At 47.0% G+C, this 21,209-nt stretch overlaps 1 protein-coding gene and 1 long non-coding RNA gene across 2 annotated transcripts in view; one reads left to right on the top strand and one right to left on the bottom strand.

Moving 5' to 3' along the window:
• Positions 1-2,803, bottom strand: part of LOC146080861 (uncharacterized) — a 54,974-nt gene extending 52,171 nt beyond the window's left edge. Inside the window, exon 1 of the long non-coding RNA XR_014475011.1 lies at positions 2,671-2,803. This is a non-coding gene — a long non-coding RNA (uncharacterized LOC146080861). The remainder of the gene's footprint in view (positions 1-2,670) is intronic.
• LARS2 (leucyl-tRNA synthetase 2, mitochondrial) overlaps positions 2,732-21,209 on the top strand; it is a 202,558-nt gene continuing 184,080 nt past the window's right edge. Inside the window, exons 1-3 of the mRNA XM_083188551.1 lie at positions 2,732-2,887; positions 10,682-10,931; positions 20,775-20,903. Coding sequence (XP_083044677.1) covers positions 10,701-10,931; positions 20,775-20,903 — 360 coding nt within the window. The 5' untranslated portion in view covers positions 2,732-2,887; positions 10,682-10,700. The remainder of the gene's footprint in view (positions 2,888-10,681; positions 10,932-20,774; positions 20,904-21,209) is intronic.

Raw genomic sequence — 21,209 nt, 5'->3', positions numbered from 1 at the left:
CGGACTTGATCTAGGGTCTTAATGAACGAATTAATGCCCCTTTCAGACCGCACTAAAAAAACTGTATTTTGCCGATTTTTAACTATTTTTATTGTGCGGTCTGAAATGGTATTTAGGACCCCACACTGGTCCCCCCCTCCCCTGGTACCTGGGCAGCTCGGTCCAAGGCAGCCCCCCCCCCCCTACCTGGACAGCCAGCCTGTAATCCAAGCAACATGTGTCCATGCCTCGCTGTGGACAGGGGAGCCAGAATCAGATGCTGCAGCAGGGGAGACAAGACCCCAGTCCGGGGGTGATGATACGGGCTGCAGGGGGCAGGCACTCCTCCAGTCTCCCCAGTGCCACACAGCGCAGGGTCCCTTTGGGGAATGTGAAATGAGCGGCGGGGTCCCTGCGGCGGATCCAGTCTCACCAGTGCCACACAGGGCAGGGTCCCTTCAGGGAATGTGAAATGAGCGGTGGGGTCCCTGCGGCGGATGGGAACTAGCGCTGGTACACGTCCTCCGACCTTTTCATACCCCCCACTATCCACGTCGGCGTGGAGTTGACTTTATATAGTGTGGCGAGCGCAGCGAGCCACCAAGCCCGAAGCGCGGCGAACGGATGCGGAATACATGTAAAGTAATCGATGTCCCCTCGCGGAGCTCACTGCACTCGCCACACCATCTAAAATCAACTCACACCGACGTGGATAGTGGGGGTATGAAAAGGTCAGAGGACGCATACCGCTGCGCTCGCCACGCTACGGGTTGGCATTAATAGTGGGGGTGGCGTTGACAATGGGGGTGCATTTAACATTGTAAGCACCCATCAGGGTGCTTGTACAATTAAAAATCGAATAGCATCGCATGTCGCTATTTTGCATGCGATGCGATGCACTTCAATCAAAATCGGGGGCGCCGTGCTAGGAAACAAGTACCCAAATCTGAATTCAGAGTGTAAATCAGTGTTGCCTACACTCCCGAAAAGCAGGTCCCCCTCCCCCCAGAAAGGTGGGCAACCCTCCCGGATACTGGGGGGATGGTGGGGCTAAATATGCAAATTGCATCATTTAGCTCAACCTCCTCCACAAAGACGCTGGATTTGGAGGACTGGGGGCGGGCGCGGTAATATCTACATAACGGCCCATTAGGCAACCCTGGTGTAAATACTCATGAGGGGACACCTGTGACAGTTTTTTTTTATTTAATGGTACTACTTTTACCATTCCATGGCAGCATTCCGATGTTTGCCACCATCGAATGGTAAAATTTGATGCTCCTGACCTCCCCCCCCCACCACTATGGTGCAGTGCTTCTGTGCATGCGTAGCTATCCTGAATGTGGATGAGAACTACAAATAAATAGGGATGGCCATCGGTGCAGATGCCAACGATGATGGCAAACTGTTTGATGGATAACCATCGATAGTTTTAGCTATCGATGGTCATCCATTATATTTGACTGAATGGCCGTGAGCCAATCAGAACAGGGGGGCGGGACTTCTGGGTGTCGGGGGCGGAGCTATGCTCCGTGTCCCAGCACCTTGAAAAAAAAAGAAACATTGCTTCTCCTTTGCCATCGATGTAGGGAAACCATCTGGTACTCCCACATCGATGGCAAAAGTATTCGACATCGGCCACAAACCATCGGTGATTTTAAATCATCGATGGTCGATGGCCATCCCATTCCAATCCCTACCTACAAATGAATGATAGAATGCCAGAGATCACAGCAGGGAGGCAGTCGGGCAGAGGCGGAACTACCATTGGTGCAGCAGCCGGTGCAGTGCATCGGGGCCCCTAAAGACTAAGGCATACCTCCCAACTTTGGTCGTTAAGCAGGGGGCGTGGCCTAATTTGGGGGCGTGGCCTATGCTTGCGGCTCTTCCGCGAGGCCACGCCCCCATGGGGGCATGACCCAGAGGCTCTGTGAGCCTCTAGCCATGCCCCCAGCCTGCGGGAATAGACGCTGTGCGCATGCGCACAGCGTTTATTCCCCGCTGCTTAGCAGCTGACAGGGGGGACTCCCAACAGCCCCCCCACACCGCGGGACACTGCCGCCCGCGGGTGGGACAGCGGGACAGGCCCTGACAATCGGGACTGTCCCGATAAAATCGGGACTGTCCCGATAAAATCGGGACTGTTGGGAGGTATGGACTAAGGGGTCCACTGCTGCCCCGTCACCCTCTTCCTGTAACCCATTGTTTTTCCTTGTCACCCACTTCCTCCGCATGCCTCTCCCTATCACGCTCGGCCTCTCCCTGTCACCTAGGGATGGCCATCGTTGCCATTGCCATCGATGGCAATTCTGCAACTGGCCATCGATAGTGCTAAACTATTCAATGGATGACCATCGATATTTTTACATATCGATGGTCATCCATTGTGTTTGATTGATTGGCCTGTGGGCCAATCAAAATACGGGGTGGGGCTTCACGAGTGTCGGGGGGCGGAGCTATGCTCCATGCCCCGGCACTTTGAAAAAAAAAAAAAAAGGCAAAACATCGTTTTGCTGTTCCATCGATGGAGGGAAACCATCTGGTTCTCCCCCATCAATGGCAAAAGTATTCGACATCGGCCATGAACCATCGGATCAGTATTACAGTAAAAATTGTGACTAGAAAACTGCATTACAGTAGACAGCCATTAATTACTGCCATGTATACAGGTCGCCGCAGTACACTACACACCTGGCTGCAGTCAGGGAGCACAGCTCCACCACGCCTCCTCCTCCTTTCCTCAGCCACACACACACACAGTCCGACTACTACTACAGCTGCTACGGTCTGACAGTGCACACACACACACAGTATTCGACTTTCCCGCTGTCACAGAGTAAATGACGTCACTCCCAAGTCGGGTCACATGACCGTCATATCAGGCGTGTGTGGCTGCTGGAGAAGAGAGGTAAGGGACATGTGTATGGGGCAGCTGACAGCACTTGGTGTATTATGATAAGCGCATCGGCGAGATAGACATGGCGTTACCACATCACGTATGCTTGGTGTGCGAGGGGCAATTAACACGGCGTTACAGGAAGCCGGAATTGAGCGCTGAGCTTTGTGAACTCTGTTAAATTCGGGTCGACTCGCCCACCGGCTGGGGAGTCTCAGAGTCAGACACACTACTTCTACGTCACGTGCTTTGGGAGGCTGGCGCATACACGACAACGTAACGTGTGGTCGCTATGACGACGTACGGTGTATTAGTTGCCGGACATTTGACCTTGCCATTTCTTCACCCTTGCCAGAGTGCAGGTGTGGAGTAGAGCTACAGCCAGCCCGGCGCTGGAGATTGTAATTGTATCCACAGCTGGAGACTCAAGGAGCACGTTTCTTTTTCGAAACAACGTTATTTGTCTCCTGTAGTGCGCCATATCTGGGTGTAAAATTCATGCTTAGAATGAAGTCTTGGTCTTCAGAAAAATGGCTTCCTGTTTACAATTGTACAGAAGTCAGTAAATGTTTTTTATTAGGTTATACTATCGAGAAAATCTTATGTATTAAATATTTTTATTTTCAGATTACCATCTATAGCTCTTTCTTGTTCACCAATTACTCTTTTCACATTTTAAAGTTTGCTACTAAATATCTCCCAACTTTGTGGGGCCTGGAGTATGGAAAGTTGTGTGGGGTGAAGGTATGCTTGGCTTTGCCTCAAGTGGCCCTGGCATTGGGGTAAGTGCTGTGTTTGTGAGCCACGGCCTGTTTTGTCACTGTGGAGTTCTGCCCTAGGCTATTTGAACAGCTAGCATGTCCCCTGTCCCTCTCCCGGTGGATTGATACTTTACACTCTTAGCAGCAAAGCAAGTGAGACAGGGTCTCCCAACTGCTCAATCCCACCATGGGACAGTCTTTGGAAAATGGGACTGAACATTGCACCACCACAATCAGGACAGTTGGGAGGTGTGATGTGTTTTTTTTAGTGTACATTATATTGTTGTTTGGTGTATAAATACAATTTTATATGAAAATACACATATATTGTGTTTCATTTGTAATATAATCCTAGGATTACCATACCAGATCCTGCAACATGACCCTTCCCATCAGGTACAACATGCTCAGCTCCTAGACTTCCCTTTATAGGTGCGTACACACGGGGTAATATATCGCTTGGCGATACATCGATAAGCGATATATCACTCAGTGTCCCATTTTCATCAGCGACCAGAGATGGTCGCTGATGAAAGGGAACCTCTGACGGGGGAGGCGCAGAGGGAATCAGCTGCGACCAGTGATTATAAAGGGACTAAAAACGCTCAATCGACCATATTGCCAGCGTTTTTTGCCCGTGTGTACACAGCTTATGACTACCACCCCCTGAGAACACCTTTCTCTTCAATGGCAGTCATTCATAAAGAGTGGAGTATATAGTATTAGAATGTGATTGAGGTGACCATGTTGGAGGGTCTGCCATACTATTCCACAGGGGCATAGCTAGAACTTTGTGGGCTCCATAGCAAAATATTGATAGATCCCCCCAGCTCCAGATGGAGCCATACTTGCCGACCTGACCCTCTCCATGAGGGAGAAAATGCTCTGTTCCTGGACGGCCCTGGTAATGTATGATTGCCATCACCTGTGGGGAGCTAGGTAATTGATAAGAAAGGTGTTTCACCACAGGTGATGGCAATCATACATTACCAGGGAAGTCCAGGAACAGAGCATTTTCTCCCTCAGGTCGGCAAGTATGGATGGAGCCCACTTAGACAAATTTCAGCAGGTAGAGCATCTTATACATAATACACCAGGTAGAGCCCCCCTCCCCTTTTTTTTAGAGTACATTATATTGTTTGGGGTACTTGTGTATTATCACGGCTCCCTCGATATGTGATCGCGCTATTTTTTATTGCATCGCATGCCATACACCAGATACACTGCGATGCAATGCGATTTTAGCCCCCTATGCGATGAAAAATTGTATAAGCACCCTAATGGGTGCTTACAATGTTAAATGCTCCCCCATGCCACCCCCCACTATAAATGTGAACCCGAAGCGTTGCGAGCACAGCGGTACGCATCCTACGACCTTTTCATACCCCCACTATCCACGTCAGCGTGGAGTTGATTTTATAAAGTGTGGCGAGCGCACGCGTATACCTGTGAAGTTATGCACGTCCCCTCGCTGCGCTCGCCACACTTTATAAAATCAACTCCACGCCGACGTGGATAGTGGGGGTATGAAAAGGGTCATAGGACGCATACCGCCGCCCCTTGCGGGCTCGCTGCGCTCACCACGCTTTGGGTTCACGTTTATACTGGGGGGTGGCGTGGGGGTGCATTTAACATTGTAAGCACCCATTAGGGTGCTTATACAAGTTATAATCGCATCCTATCGCATTGTATGGCATTGTATGGCATTGTATGCCCTATACAATGCAATACAATTGTAAAATTGTATGACATTGTAGAACATCGCGCAATATCGCATCGCATGGCATACCATCGCATGCCCTATGGTATGCGATACAATGTCCTCCGATGTTTTCATACCCCCACTATCCACGTCGGCGTTGATTTTATATAGTGTGGCGAGCACAGCGAGCCACCGAGCCTTAAGCGTGGCGAGCGGACGCGGATTACTTTACATGTATTACGCGTCCACTCGCCACGCGTCGGGCTTGCTGCGATTGCCACACTATATAAGACCAACTCCATGCCGACGTGGATAGTGGCGGTATTAAAACGTCAGAGGACATGTTCCGCTGCCCCTCGCTGCGCTTGCCATACTTCGGGGTGGCGTGGATTGTGTGTGTGTGGGGGGGGGGGGGTGCCTTAAACCTCTTGGTATGTCATACAATCATATTATTGTAGAGCAGTGAATAAATTACATTAAAAAATCGCATCGCATCGTATGGCACTAAAATGGCCCATGCAATGCGATTTCACTATGCAGAATAGCCCACTAAGCAATTAGCTTACTGGGCGCCATGCTAGGAAACAAGTACCAACATTTGATATGAAGATATCCACATATAGGGTGACATTTAATAGGATGAGAGATCCAGAAAGTGAGAGATTTGGTACCAAATCTCCAGTTAATTTAAAGCGGCAATCATGTACACTTCAAAATCAAACTGGTTTTGCCGTGTAAATGATTGCTGCTTTAAAAAAAATGGGGGTTTCTTACCAAATCCCTGTACTTTCTGAATCTCTCCTATTAAATTTCACCCATTGTGTTTAATTTGTAATATATTCATAGGATTACCATACCAGATCCTGCAACATGACCCTTTCCATCAGGTACAACATGCTCAGCTCCTAGACTTCCCTGTATGATTGCCACCCTGAGAACACCTTTCTCGTCAATGGCAGTCATTCATAAAGAGTGGAGTATATAGTATTGGATGTGATTAAGGTGACCATGTTGGAGGGTCTGCCATACTATTCCTCAGGGATGTAACTAGAACTATTATGCCAGGTGGAGCACTTGTTACATATAACGCAAGTTAGAGACCCTGCTAGGTGTTAAACAAAGTTAGAGCCCCGTTACGACAGGTCGAGCTCCAGTTACGCCAGGTAGAGTTACTGTTACCCATTACCCCAGGTAGAGCCCCTGTAACATGGTACGCCAGTTAGAGCCCCTCTTATGCCAGGTAAAGTCCCCGTTACTTGTTATGCCAGATAGAGCTCCTGTTACGCTAAGTGAAGTCCCGTTACATCTTACGCCAGGTAAAGCCCCCGTTACACGGTACGCCAGGTAGAAAAGGGGAGGGGAAGCAGGTATTACCTATTGCCAGCAGCTGATTAAAATTACGTGAAATTCCGCTTGATGTCAGCCAGAATCAGAATCTATGTAATTCATGAATGTCCTGGTATAAACACTACTGTAGTAAGCCTGTAGATTCATAATGTCAGCAAGATTTCAAATGACTCTGGAACTCCAACACCAAAGGTATTTTGACGTGTGAAAACATTTCATGTATGATGGCAGGACAACTGGTAACATGATTAATCATCATGTTGATCTGTGAAATGGTTGGACTTGCTTCTCACACTTGGCATCCCAACACTAATACATCGTGTTGACATTATGGATGTCAACAACACATATACTGTATAATCAGAAAATGTGTAGGTCTTTAAAAAAAAATATAGATAAACCTTAAAATAATAAAATCTTTTTTTCTCTTGATGTAAACACGATCCGTCTGCTTTTGTCATAAACGCAGCCAAATCTGACAGGGTTTGGCCCCATTTCTGACAATCTCAATCCGACTTTAAAAAAAGTTGCATTGAGGAGATGAGGCAGGGAGGACGGCGCCCAAGGGCAGCAGCAGCTTACCCGGTACCCTCTTCCCGCAACCTCCTCCTAGGGCTCACCCGGTCCCGCAGCAACAGCTCACCCGGCAACCTCTTCACCATCCCACCTCCGGGTGCCAGGCAGGTGAGGATCAGCAGCAGCCAAATTTGGCAGTCGGAGTTGGCACAGGTCCGACAGTCTGATTGGCCACATTGAATAGGGCATGTCGATCCATTCCGACAAATAAATGTCAGAATGGATCTGACTTTTAATATACCCCTAAAGATCCAAACACACTGGTCGATTTTGACCATCGTGCATGCAGACCGATGATGGAAAAGACCTATTTTAACTATTTTTCCCGGGGATGGATGACTTTTCATAGCAGGGCACTTTTGCCAGCAACCACTGAAATGTCGCTGTTTACTCCTGATATGTGATGTTAAAATAAATGTTTTTCATTTAGAAACAGACTGTGATTTTTAAGATGGACCAGTATCGTCTGCCATGTCCTTGTTGGAAATTTCTGGCTAGCTGAAGACAGATATAATTCTTTAGAGTGTACCAGATAGCGGTCACTTCCTAGCTGGATGTAAATCTAACCTTAAACACTTAACTGGTTGCACCAGATTCAACCTTGTCTGATGAAGCCCAGCACGGCATGGTTGCATCTAATGTATTCAATGTATTCAAGCCAGGCAAGGGTTAAATAGTGTTCCAGATGATGTCCACTTTTTGGATGGACACCGTTATGATTTTAAAAAGTGGCAGGGAAAAGTTATGATAAATATAATTTTAAAGAGGGGCCCTGATGATGCCCACTTGCAAGCTGAACAGTAATTATTTTGACTAGGCCCTACTTGTTTGGCCACACATACATTTTATATTTTTAGATACTAAAATCAAAATTGATTAAGATGGGAGTTCTGTCTCACATGGGATGTTGCTAATCTAATCAGAATCTAATTTGTTTTGCACCTAGGGTTACCACCTTTGTGTTGAGAGATTCCCAGACAGTGGCCAGTGACTTGACCTTAATTTTTCATACCACGATACTCATTACGTTACACCACAGTACCCACACATCACAATACCCATTACATATTACGCCACACACCAAGATAGCCATTACAGATTACGCCACACACTGCAATGCCCATTACATGTTACGCCACACACCGCAATGCCCATTACACCACACACCATGATGCCCATGACAAGTTATACCACACACCGTGATGCCCATGACAGGTTACGTCACACACCGCAATGCCCATTACACATTACGCCACACACCGCAATGCCCATGATAGGTTATGCGACACACTGCAATGCCCATTATAGGTTATGCCACACACCATGATGTCCATTACAGGTTACGCCACACACCGCAATGCCCATTACAGGTTACACCAGGCACCGTGATGCCCATTAAACATTATACCAGGGCTTTTTTTTTGTAATCTCGGAGCTATAAAAACTATAAATAGGGGCAGTGTGCACCGTTATGCCACACACCATAATGCCCATTATGCCACAGGCCCTATTACATATTGCACTACACATCGTAATGCTCATTACACACTATACCACACACCGTAATGCCCATTACATATAATAACACATGCCATAATTACATCTTCTGCTACATAAGTGCCGCTTACTATGCTCATTGCTATGGGTTTTTTGCTAGATGCCAGGGGTTTCTTACTTGATGCCAGGGGTTGCATGCTCAATGCCAGGAGTTGCATACTTGATGCCAGGGGTTGCATGCTCAATGCCAGGTGTTGCATACTTGATGCCAGGTGTTGCATACTTGATTCCAGGGCAGCAAAAGCAGCAGAGGGGGTTCCAGTGTAGGGCAGGAGTGGAACCTAGGGACTGCTAGAGCAGGGGGCAGCCACAGCCACAGGCGGCCCACACAGGGCTGGAGGCAGCACCGGACTGCAGTGTACAGTGGTGGGGCTGGGGTGGGCCTTGGAGGGCACCTCAGTAGACTGTCAAGCAGACACTGACTGGGTTCCCCCCCCCCTCCCCGACTGGCACCTGCTGTGGATGAGTTACATTATGCGGAGCGCACCGGTACAGAACACACAGGCCAGCTCCAAGCGGTTGCGCACGCACGTAGCTCGCAGCACATCTATGTCGCCATCCTTGGCGCTCTCAGTCTCACACAGACTGCTCCCCCTAGCCGAGCCAGCCTGAAGCGCCTCTCACCCTCTGTCCACGCCGCAGCTGGCGGACAATGACGCCCCGCAGCTGGCGACCTGCCAGGTTCTGGTGTGTTTCCGTTCCCGGACATTTTATAGTCCGGGAATGCCACCCGTCTGGACTCCGGACACCCGGTTTAATTACCGGACTGTCCGGAGTAATCCCGGACGGGTGGTAACCCTATTTGCACCTTCTAGAACAGTGGTTTTCAAACCCGGACCCCACACAGTTCACGTTTTCCAGGTCATCCGGCAGGTGCACTCATTACTGACTAAAACATTGTAAAAGATCAACAGGTGGAGCTAATTATTTCACTTGTGATTCTTTGAGGTGACCTGCAATACATGCACTGTGTGGGGTCCTGAGGACCGAGTTTGAGAACCTATGTTCTAGAACATAATAGTATCTGATTGGTTTCCCATAGAAACATCCAATGTGAAATATTACTCCCATCAGTATATTTTGGCCTACGACTTTTCACACCTTATCTGCCACCATGCCCTTCATTTTATACTGGGTAGGGATCTTCACTGCCAGTGATTTGAGAAATAAGTCACACTAGGAAATATCAATGAAATGAGAATTCCGTTTTCCTCACGCCGCTGGTCAGCAGGGGACTTTTACCTGTTTCCGCAGACAGCTTGACAAAATCAATGTGGGTAAAAAAGAAAAACAACCCTTTTCTCAGTTCTTTGTTGTGGTTAGCAATCTATAAATACATCTGTATTTAGCCAGCTGGGGACAATCAATCTGAAATCATTTTTGTTTAGGCTTTTTGTGACATCTTCCGTCATCTTATACCCCTTTCACATCGCACTTTTAAAATGGTATATTGCCGTTTTTTTCCCATTTTAAAACGTTTAAGGCTGCAATGTGAAAGTGCCAAAGTGGATTTACCGGTTAAAGATAACCGGTATTTCAACACGGTTAAAAAGCAGAGTCCTACACGTTTTAAAGCCGTTTTTTAGGCAGTGTGAATGGCTCTATTTCAATGGCTTGAAACGTGTCCCTTGGGGGTTAAACGGGTTGAATTTTGAATGGTATTAAATGATTTTTAAAACGGTTTTTTACCTGCAATGTGAAAGGTCTCAAGGCTCAGACCCGTTTTAAAGTCCCATTTAAGAATACCGTGTCATTACCCATTTCTGCAATGTGAAAGCAGTATGAAAGTCTCAGTAATACTTATTTTCTTCCAGGGTTTCTCTAAATGTTTCTTAGACTGATCTACCATTATTTTGCTTTCAGGGTCTTCCTCATCTGAAGAATGGGTCCTTCAATGGGGCTTGGATTCTGCAGCTCCTGTCTGAGAGGGAGGCTCAATGCACTGGCATTGCAAAATACTTGGTTTCAGGTTATAAATTATGGAATCACTCGGACTATTTATAGTGAAACAGGACAGTGGGAAAAGGGATATGGATTGGAAACTAGAAGAAAGGTGGAGACTTTTTGGCATCACAGGATAAAGGATCATTTTACCAAAATCAATGAAGAAGATGTAAGTATTTATGAAGGAACTGTACTTACAGTTGTGTCCTTTGTATATTCTGGTAATACGTGTGTTCCCATTTGATGGATTCTACTTCCCCAGCAGGCTACAAATGATGACTGATCCATGTGGATATTGTTAGTGCCTCAAGTGGTAAAAGCTAAGGCGCATGCATACTGGACAACCGTCTTAATGATTTTGTCAGTTCCAACTGGTCAGAACAACAATATCAGAAGGTTGTCCAAAGTGTGTGCATTATGGGCCAGATTCAGACCTTAGGGCAGGGCTGCGAATTTGCGCGGCGGTTGATTATCGATAAGCTGCAAGTGCATATGGGCAGCTGTGCGCATGCGCAACGCCCGACTGCGCTGACCTCCTGCAACTATTTTTGATCGCTGGCCATTCGCAAAGTGATTAACAAGATATAGGTGTCTGGGGGTAGTAACTGGATGTTTATTAGGAGTGTTCAGAAAAATGCAGGCATGGCTGAAAAAACACTAGGCGTGTGGCGTGTCTAGGAAAACACTGGAAAAATGCAGATGTGACAAGCCAGTTTAGGGGAGTGTTTGGGACGTCAGCTCCAGCATGGGTAGGCCTGTTTTCATTGCTGGCGCCAAGTAAGTCTATGGCTACACGTGTTTGCTATGATTTGTGCACTATGTAAAAATCATTCCATGCTGTGCGGCTTGTGATGGAATTTGAACGGTGCCATGTCCTCTGCAGCCGTACACATCAATTTGCCCTGCGTACACATTAATTTGCAAGGTGGGATTATAGTTTTGTGAGTCTGTGTCTACCTGAACGCTGGCCACTACAATCTGGTCTGAATCTGGCCCTATGTTACTGACAGTACCCACTCCCGCATGTCATCAGGCCATACTCCATTGGCTTTACATGCAGGGCAATGGAGGATATCACTAGCGAGAGCCATGCTGCAGAATGCATTTGCCGATGCCTGCACCCCGCCGGATCTCTAACCCTTAATTAAGTGTGTACCAGCATAAGGTTCATATTTTGTTACACTAGACTATGGGGTAGATTCATGTAGTTGAATGGTATGGTCTATTTTTTTCTGTGAATAGACTTAAGCCCTGTACACAAGGGGCGATATATGGCTCACGCTGAACGATATATTGCTTGGTGTCCCGTTTGCATAAGTGACCAGAGATGGTCGCTGATGAAAAATAAACAAAAGAATATACCAGCGCAGGCTTTGTTTCTCAAATAATAGAAATGTGACGGTTTCTTATACTTAAAAAAATATATATATTTTTAACTAGATGAATCGCCCGGCGTTGCCCGGGAGAACCTTGGGTTTTTTTTATTTCCAAAACTGCTGAAAAATGTCATTTTACAGTATGCTGTGCCAAAGACCTAAGATTATAATTTATTAAAGATTCCACCATAATGTTAGAATGTGATTGCATTGATACTCAATGATGGCAATGAAATCAGGTGCGGTGTTGTTGTTTGAAACACAACGCTCCTGAGTAGTTATGACATTCCCTCCAAAATCTGAGGGTCAGAAATCCACACCTCCATTTCTATACTTTTAATGGTACAGTTTCTAGGGTGTGTAATTACAGGCGCTGAGTGCGTGGAGACCAGGGTGGGTGTTACTTACCGCGCCACAATTAATTAAAAATTCACCACTCCCTGCCACTGCCGCTCCCCTCACCGATCCTGCCTGCAGCAGTCTCTGAGATCTGGAGATCTGTAAAGCACATGCACCGGCCATCTCTACCAAACAGTGGGGCAGCCCCTGAGTTTGGGAGCAGGTCCTCAGGCCTGGTCACATGACGTCATGATGCGAGGCACGCTACCTGGACTGCAATGCACCACTGGGAACAGGAGCGGTACTTGTATACTATCACGGCTCCCATCGCATGCCATATGTAATGGCATGCGATGCGATTTTACCGGGTTTTTAATGCATTTGTGAAAAAATCGCATGCGATGCCATTTTTCACAGAAATCATGGACATGTGTTCAAATCATGTAAAATGCACCCCAAATGTCATTTTTCACACTATCACCCCCACTATCAACGCCAACCCGAAGCGTGGCGAGCGCAGCGGTACGCGTCCTACAGTGTGAAAAATTACATTTGGGGTGCATTTTGCATGATTTGAACACATGTCCATGATTTCTGTGAAAAATGGCATCGCATCGCATGCGATGCGATTTTTCCCTGTACGATGCCCATCGTGGGAGCCGTGATAGTATACAAGTACCACAGGTGCAATGGGCCAAATTATTCTCTACACCTGCCGGGCCAATCCACAGATCCAGCCATCGCAATCATCAGTAAGGTTTGGAGTGTAAGAAGTTGAATAACACTGAGATAAAGATTTGCCATGTTAAAGTTAACAATTTACTTAATAAATCGTGAAAAATATATAAGTGTACATAGAAGTACAATCAAGAAATGAAAGTAGGATTAAAAAATAAGTTCTGATTCAAACTGGATGGGGGTGGGTTAGGAAACAAATCTATAGGTGGGGGTATGGATATTGTGGGCATAATTGGTGTTTTTTACATCTACAGGGGGTCCTCAATTGATGGGATTTTCACTACAGTGTCACCATAGGGACCCTTTACAATCCCGTAGGTCCTTTCTCCTTGAGCCTATGGTCTCCCTTAATGATAGTCAATCACTGAGGGAGACCATAGACTCCAGGAGAAGAGACCAACGGGATTGTAAAGGGGTCCCTAAAAGACCACCTGAACCCCAATTGGAAATCCCCCTATGGTGACACCGTAGTGAAAATTTCTCATCAACTGGGGACCCCCTGTAGGTGTACCAAACACCAATTATTCCACCAATATCCATACCCCCCTCCACCTATAGATTTGTTTCCCAAAGCACCCCCATCCAAACAATTATCAGTTTGAATTAGAATTTACTTTTTAATCTTACTTTCCTCTGAATGTTTCTATGTACACATATTTTTTTCACGATTTATTGAGTAAATTGTACACTTTAACGTGACAAATCTTCATCTTAGTCTTATTCTTCAACTTCTTACACTCATAACATTCAAACAAATACATGCAGCGCTCTTGCCCATCGACCAAACATTATCTATGAACCAAAAGGGTCTGGCAAACCCTTAAGGCAGAGCAGCACCTAACATCCAACTGACTAACATGGTGAGTGCAGTGTACCCACTTTATATTGATCAACGGGTGCATTGACCAGGACAAAGATTTCTCAGTGCAACCGAACAGGGAGCGCAATGACAGGCTGGAGGACTGGAGAGACGGATAATGGGAAAAAAGAAAAAACAGTACATTAGGTACAGTTTTTATTTGCCGGTACAGACTGTTAAATAAATGGCATATTATTTTTTTATGTGTGTTTGTGTGTGTTGTACTGTTTTTGTGTGTGTGTTGTAGTGTATGTGGTTGTGTGTTTTGTGTTGTATGTATCTGTCCAATGTGTAAAGGCCCCCATACATTAGGCCGACTTGTCCTAGGGACAAGTCGAACCCAATTTACCTGCGAGCCGGCAGCTCCCCGGGAGGCTCACATACAATTTGGCACTTGATGTGCCCTTTTTTTACATGGGATAATGCGATTTATCCCATGTAAAAAAAAAAACCGGGGAGCTGCAGGGCGGTGAGGAGTAGTGGGGGCGGGCAGCGGCGGCGGTGGTGGGGGCGGGCAGCGGCGGCCAGCGGTGGTGGGGGCGGGCGGCGGGTGCGGTGAGCACTGCTGACCTGGCCGGGCAGTGTACTTACACATAGCAGCAGCGAGGACGGGACGCGTAGTGGCGGCTATTAGATTTTTAAAATATTTGTCAAATGACCGGCCGCTCTCTGATTGGCCGGAGAGCTCTCAGCCAATCAGAGAGCGGCCGGTCATTTGACAAGTATTTTAAAAATATAATAGCCGCCACTGCGCTGCCCGTCCCCGCTGCTGCTATGTATGAATGGGCATTCTGTGATTGGCTGAGCGCTCCCTCAGCCAATTGCTGACTGGCTGAGAGAGTGCTCAGCCAATCACAGGCCGCCCATTCATTGTATGGGCTTTTTTTATTTATTCCGTACTGACAGCTCCCGCCGGCTCCCCCTGCCCGGCTCTATGCCGCCTGTGTCCCCCGCAGCGTCCCCAGCCCCCCCCTGCTCCCTCTACCGCTGCGCCGCCCCACTAGGTCCCAAGTCGGGTGGTCGGACGTGCAACAGGTCCGACCACCCGACGCAGATCCGATGCGCACGGGACCGTGCATCGGATCTGAGGGGACATCAAAACTAGCCGATTTTGGTCCGATTTAGGCCAGATCCGACTGATCTGGCTGAAATCTGACCAAAATGGGCTAGTGTATGGGGGCCTTAAGTGTGTGAGGTGTGCTATGTATATACAGTATGTGTATTTGTGTGTTGTGTCTTTGTGTATCTGTGCAATGTTTAAGTGTGTGTTTTGTGTGTGTTGTACTGTTTTTTTGGGTGTGTGTGGTAAATGTGGGTGTGTGTTGTGTGTATCTGCGCAATGTGTAAGTGCGTAAGGTGTGCTACGTATAAATGTGTGTGTGTGTAGTGTGCTGTGTGTATCTATGCAATGTTTAAGTGTGTGTGTTCTGTGTGTTGTACTCTTTTTGGGTGTGTGTTGTACTGTGAGTGGTGTGTTGTGTGTATCTGCCAAATGTGTAAGTTTGTGAGGTGCGCTACATATATATGTGTGTGTGTAGTGTGCTGTGCGTTTCCTGGCAATGTTTAAGTGTGTGTGTGTTCTGTGTGTTTTTGTATCTGCACAATGTTTAAGTGTGTGTGTGTGTACTGTGTGTTTGTTGTACTGTTGTTGGGTGTGTGTTGTAGTGCATATGGGTTTGTGTTGTACTGCAGGTGGTGTGTTATGTGTGTGTGTTTGTGTATTGTGTGTATCTGTCCAATGTGTAAGTGTGTGAGGTGCGCTACGTATATATGTGTGTGTTGTGTGCTATGTGTGTGTATGTGGTGTACTGTGTGCGTGTACAATGTGTACGTGTGTGTTATGTGTGGTCTATGTATATCCTCAATTATTCCTAATTGTTTAAAGCCTTCACCATAATGTTAGAATGTGTCATTCATACTCAATGACAGCAATAAAATCAGGTGTGGAGTTGTTCCTTTCTCAACGGTTTCCCAGATCGTCGATCTTTTTCCCAGATCATCAATGAAGGCAAATTAAAACATGGGGTGACATTCTATGGGATGAGATAATCTGACTTTTGCGAATTTTCTCGCAAAAACGGCCGAAATCGCATTTTTTTACATTTTCGCATATTTAATGAGGTCCGAAAATGTGAAAAAAATGCGATTTTTGGCAACAAGTTGGACACACTGAAAAAGCGATGTCTGCTTTTCGCAGCACATCGCATCCAGATGTTTTCACATAGAAAAGTTTACAAATCGCATATTTAATGGTATGCGATTTGTATAAAGTGTGACTATAATTCGCCCAAAAATCAGACCAGGTTCTGATGGGCGAATTAGCCAGAAACCTGCACAGATCGCAATGTTCTGTGCAGGTTTCTGGTGAAAAAAATAAAATAAACAGTTTAAAAAAAAAAAAAAGAGCGCAGGGTCCCCCGTCCGAGCATAACCAGCCCCGGGCTCATTGAGCCGGTGCTGGTGACATAAAATCAGGGTCCCCGACAAATAGGGGTCCCCTCGATTTAATGAAACCAGCACCAGGCTCAAGGTCCGGCGCTGGTTCCCAAAATACGGGGGACAAAATGACTAGGGGTCCCCCGTATTTTAAGAACCAGCACCGGACCCAACCAGCCAGCAGGGTAATGCCACAGCCGGGGGACACTTATTATATAAGGTCCCGCGGCCAAAGCATTATCCCCGTGGCTGGTCAGCATGGGCAGGGGTCCTGGGGAAGTGGGGACCCCCCCAATGAAGGGGTCCCCCACCTCCAGGACTTACCAGCCCATGCTGAAAGTCCGGGGCTGTCCCCGGGCGGTGGGCATCGGGCTGATGGATTGTGTAAAAAAAAGAAGATAAACTATTGTTTTCTACTGGCGAACTATGAGTCCCAGCAAGCCTACCCCGCATGCTGGGACTTGGAGAACCACAAGTCCCAGCAAAACGTCCCAACAAAAACACACTGACACCCTGTAAAATAAAAGTTTAATACACACATAACACACATACTGATACTTACCTACCTTGAGCCCGTAGGTCGGTCCCTGGGTCCGGGCTCCGGGGATCCAGGGCTGAAGAGTCCGGTTCCGGGGCCTTGGTCCTGGTTCCAGGGCTGGTCCTGGGGTTCCGGGGCTCCAGGGCAGAAGATTCCGGTTCCGGGGCCTTGGTCCTGGTTCCAGGGCTTGTCCTGGGGTTCCGGGGCTGTTCCGGGGTCCAGGATCCGATGAAGTCCACAGGGGTACCTGAGGAAGGAAATCCTACTCACCTGGTCCCCGGCGACGACATCGGCATCCTCTCCGGCAGACGCGCTGCTCCCGGCATGCAGTGGTACCCGCTCTCGGACTGAAGAGGCGAAGAGATCTTCATCTTCCGCGCCTTTCCTCCGGATGATTCTATTGGCCGGCTAGCGGCCAATCAGGAGCCGACTTTCTCGGAATCATTCTGAGAAGAGGCGCGGAAGATGAACATCTCTGCTCCTCTTCAGTCCGAGAGCGGGTACCACAGCAGCCGGGAGCAGCGCGTCTGCCGGAGAGGATGCCGATGTCGTCGCCGGGGACCAGGTGAGTAGGATTTCCTTCCTCAGGTACCCCTGTGGACTTCATCGGATCCTGGACCCCGGAACAGCCCCGGAACCGGACTCTTCTGCCCCGGAACCCCAGGACCAGCCCCGGAACCAGGACCAAGGCCCCGGAACCGGACTCTTCAGCCCCGGAGCCCGGACCCAGGATCCAGGGACCGACCTACGGGCTCAAGGTAGGTAAGTATCAGTATGTGTGTATTAAACTTTTATTTTACAGGGTGTCAGTGTGTTTTTGTTAACTATTTTTTGTACTGTAGAACTACAAGTGCCAGCGGGCCCTTTAATGCCCCGCATGCTGGGACTTGTGGTTCTCCAAGTCCCAGCATGCGGGGTAGGCTTGCTGGGACTCATAGTTCGCCAGTAGAAAACAATAGTTTATCTTCTTTTTTTTACACAATCCATCAGCCCGATGCCCACCGCCCAGGGGCATCGGGGACAGCCCCGGACTTTCAGCATGGGCTGGTAAGTCCTGGAGGGGGGGGACCCCTTCATTGGGGGGGTCCCCACTTCCCCAGGACCCCTGCCCATGCTGACCAGCCACGGGGATAATGCTTTGGCCGCGGGACCGTATATAATAAGTGTCCCCCGGCTGTGGCATTACCCTGCTGGCTGGTTGGGTCCGGTGCTGGTTCTTAAAATACGGGGGACCCCTAGTCATTTTGTCCCCCGTATTTTGGGAACCAGCGCCGGACCTTGAGCCTGGTGCTGGTTTCATTAAATCAAGGGGACCCCTATTTGTCGGGGACCCTGATTTTATGTCACCAGCACCGGCTCAATGAGCCCGGGGCTGGTTATGCTCGGGCGGGGGACCCCGCGCTCGTTTTTTTTTTTTTTACTTTGCGCTTCCCTGCAAACGTGCGATTTTCAGAAATGAAAATCGCACATTTGCAGGACTAAAGACATCGTACCACCTCGCACCTATTCGCACTATTTGGCCCGTTTTTCGCATCTCATTAAATATGCGAAAAACGGCCCAATCTTGCGATTTGAAAAAGGGCGAAGTGGTGCGATAAAAAAAAACGCGAAAATATCTCATCCCATAGAATGTCACCCTTGGTGTTTTTTAAATTTCTAAGTGAAATTTCCCCAAAACGACTTCGAGGTGCACACCACCGGGTCCAGAGGTATCTTGTTGCTGAATTTGGTGGCTCTGAGTGCCGCGGTGTGTCCGCAATGCAACAGACACGCACACACGCACGCAAACACAACACACACACTCTTCAACTTATTATATAGATATAGTAGATATAAAATAATAATAATGATAATATTATTAAGACACACAATTGGGGATTAAAATACCCTTTTTGACACTTGTTTAACTCCTGGGGATTACTGTGGTCCTGAGGGGTCTGTAATACCCAGCAAGCCCCACAGCTGCTACCCATTCCCAATTAAGGTATTCGGGTATTTATATGGACACCCAGAGACTTCCTTCATTCTTCTCCTGAAGAAGCTGGGAGACCTTTCCCAGAGAAACGCGTAGAGCTTCTCCAATACCTGATACACCCTTGACACCATTATACTCCTGAGGATACAAATTCATCAGTTGTTTCACTGGACTTGGGACCTGCAGCAATCAATAACTTCTACCCAGGTCTACCGGACAACTACCAGAAAGCAATTGCTTATAAAGTAACATCTATCTGGATACGGTTACCTGGTAATATATCACTGCTTATTAGAGACTGCACCCATCCAGTACCCAATATCCTAGATATAGGAGTTAAACAAGTGTCAAAAAGGGTATTTTAATCCCCAATTGTGTGTCTTAATAATATTATCATTATTCTTACTATATTAAAAATATTTTTTAAGTATAAGAAACCGTCACATTTCTATTATTTGAGAAACAAAGCCTGCGCTGGTATATTCTTTTTTTTGTTTACCCTATTTTCAGGGACTGACAATCCCTTAAACCAGCAGCAGTTAGCAGCGCACCTTATCACCATATATATGCTGATGAAAAAGAAACTGCCGGGGGAGCCCGGCAGTGGAAATCAGCTGGTTGCAGGAGCAAGCTCCTGCAACCAGCGATCACTACGGGCAGAAAACGGGAGCGCGCACCTGGCGATTTATCGCCGGTGCACACTCCCATCGCTGGCAATATGGTCGCTCTGCGACCATATTGCCAGCGATATTTGCTACAATCGCCCCCGTGTGTATGCACCATGACAGACTACAAATCAACCTGCAAGCTGCCCTGATACAGAAGAGATGAGTGTTCTCTGCTGCTTCCAGGCTTCTCCTGTAAATTGTGGGTCTGTAATTGAAAATGTCTGGTAGATTAGACTACGTGGCTCAACGAATGACTAATTGAGTCTGTCGCTAGAATTATGGTGTATGCTCATACGTGGGCCAAGTAATTAAAAGAATAAAGTTCTATTCATGGGGCAATTCAATTGTTTAGTGTCCTACGTGTTTTAAGCATTATTTTTATATACTTTAAATCTAGGCGATTTTTGTAGCTATATGTACTTTACTGTAAATTGCTGAGGTCTAAATATTTAGTCATATATTGTAAGAAATGCAAAGTGTTCAATTAAGTTATGGCCCCTACACAATGAGCGATTTCGGTGCATTTTCTAAGTGATCTCACTAAATCTCTTAGAAAATGCCCCTGCATGGCTCTGTGTGTAGGGGTCATAGCGATAGCCATGCACAGCCCCGCGCATCGCTATCACCCCGCAGTTAATATCCAGCATGCTGGGTAAATCTAGTTAGATCTCCAGTCAGGGCCAGTGTTCTCACCGGAGAACACTGGCCCTGACAGATAGTGCTGGCAAGTCACTGTGTGCTGAGCGATCTTGCTGAGAGTTTTGAGTGATTTAGCCTCACTCAGAGTGCAAATCTCCCGGTGTGTAGGCCCCTTTAGTCATGCAACATCTTGCAGTAATTAGAGTATTCATGTGGGCTTATATATGTACTGACCCTGAAAAGTATGCTTTCCCATTCAATGTATGCTTCAGCATAGTGCTTTATCTTTACATTACAACTGGTACAGAAACATGTGAAAGTTATTTTTTTTTGCACACAATTGTGTAAAACAGCAATGACCGTTGCTTTTAATAGGAAAATCCCATGTAAAGTACATGGCTTTACTTTCTCTGCTAATTGCATTTTGTCTTTTTTATGTCCTAGAAATCTAAACCGAAGTTTTATGTCTTATCCATGTTTCCGTATCCCTCTGGAAAATTGCACATGGGACATGTGCGAGTTTACACGTTAAGTGACACAGTAGCACGATTTCAGAAGATGCGAGGCATGCAGGTAAAGGAGTGCCAGCTACAGATTGGATGCGATAGCATTTACAGTCACGTTTAACCCTCTGTGCCAAAATCTCTGAGAGATGTGCAAAATATCTGCTAAAAATAACGACGACGCTCACATTTGTTTTTAAATTCAAATAAAAAATGTTGTGTAAAAAAAATCCTATATTTCCTATATAAAGGTAAACATTATGATGAATAAAAATGTTTACTTGCCAAGTTTCAAACCTATTTTGCGTTACTCAGCGGGCTGTCCCTAGCGCATGTTAGGTGCGCTGTTCATACATTTAAAAAAATGTAATCCCCT

This window comes from Crinia signifera, chromosome 5, assembly GCF_055691185.1.
Source record: "Crinia signifera chromosome 5, ASM5569118v1, whole genome shotgun sequence".
Taxonomy (NCBI): Eukaryota; Metazoa; Chordata; class Amphibia; order Anura; family Myobatrachidae; genus Crinia; species Crinia signifera.
This window is presented reverse-complemented; position numbering and strand designations above follow the sequence as displayed.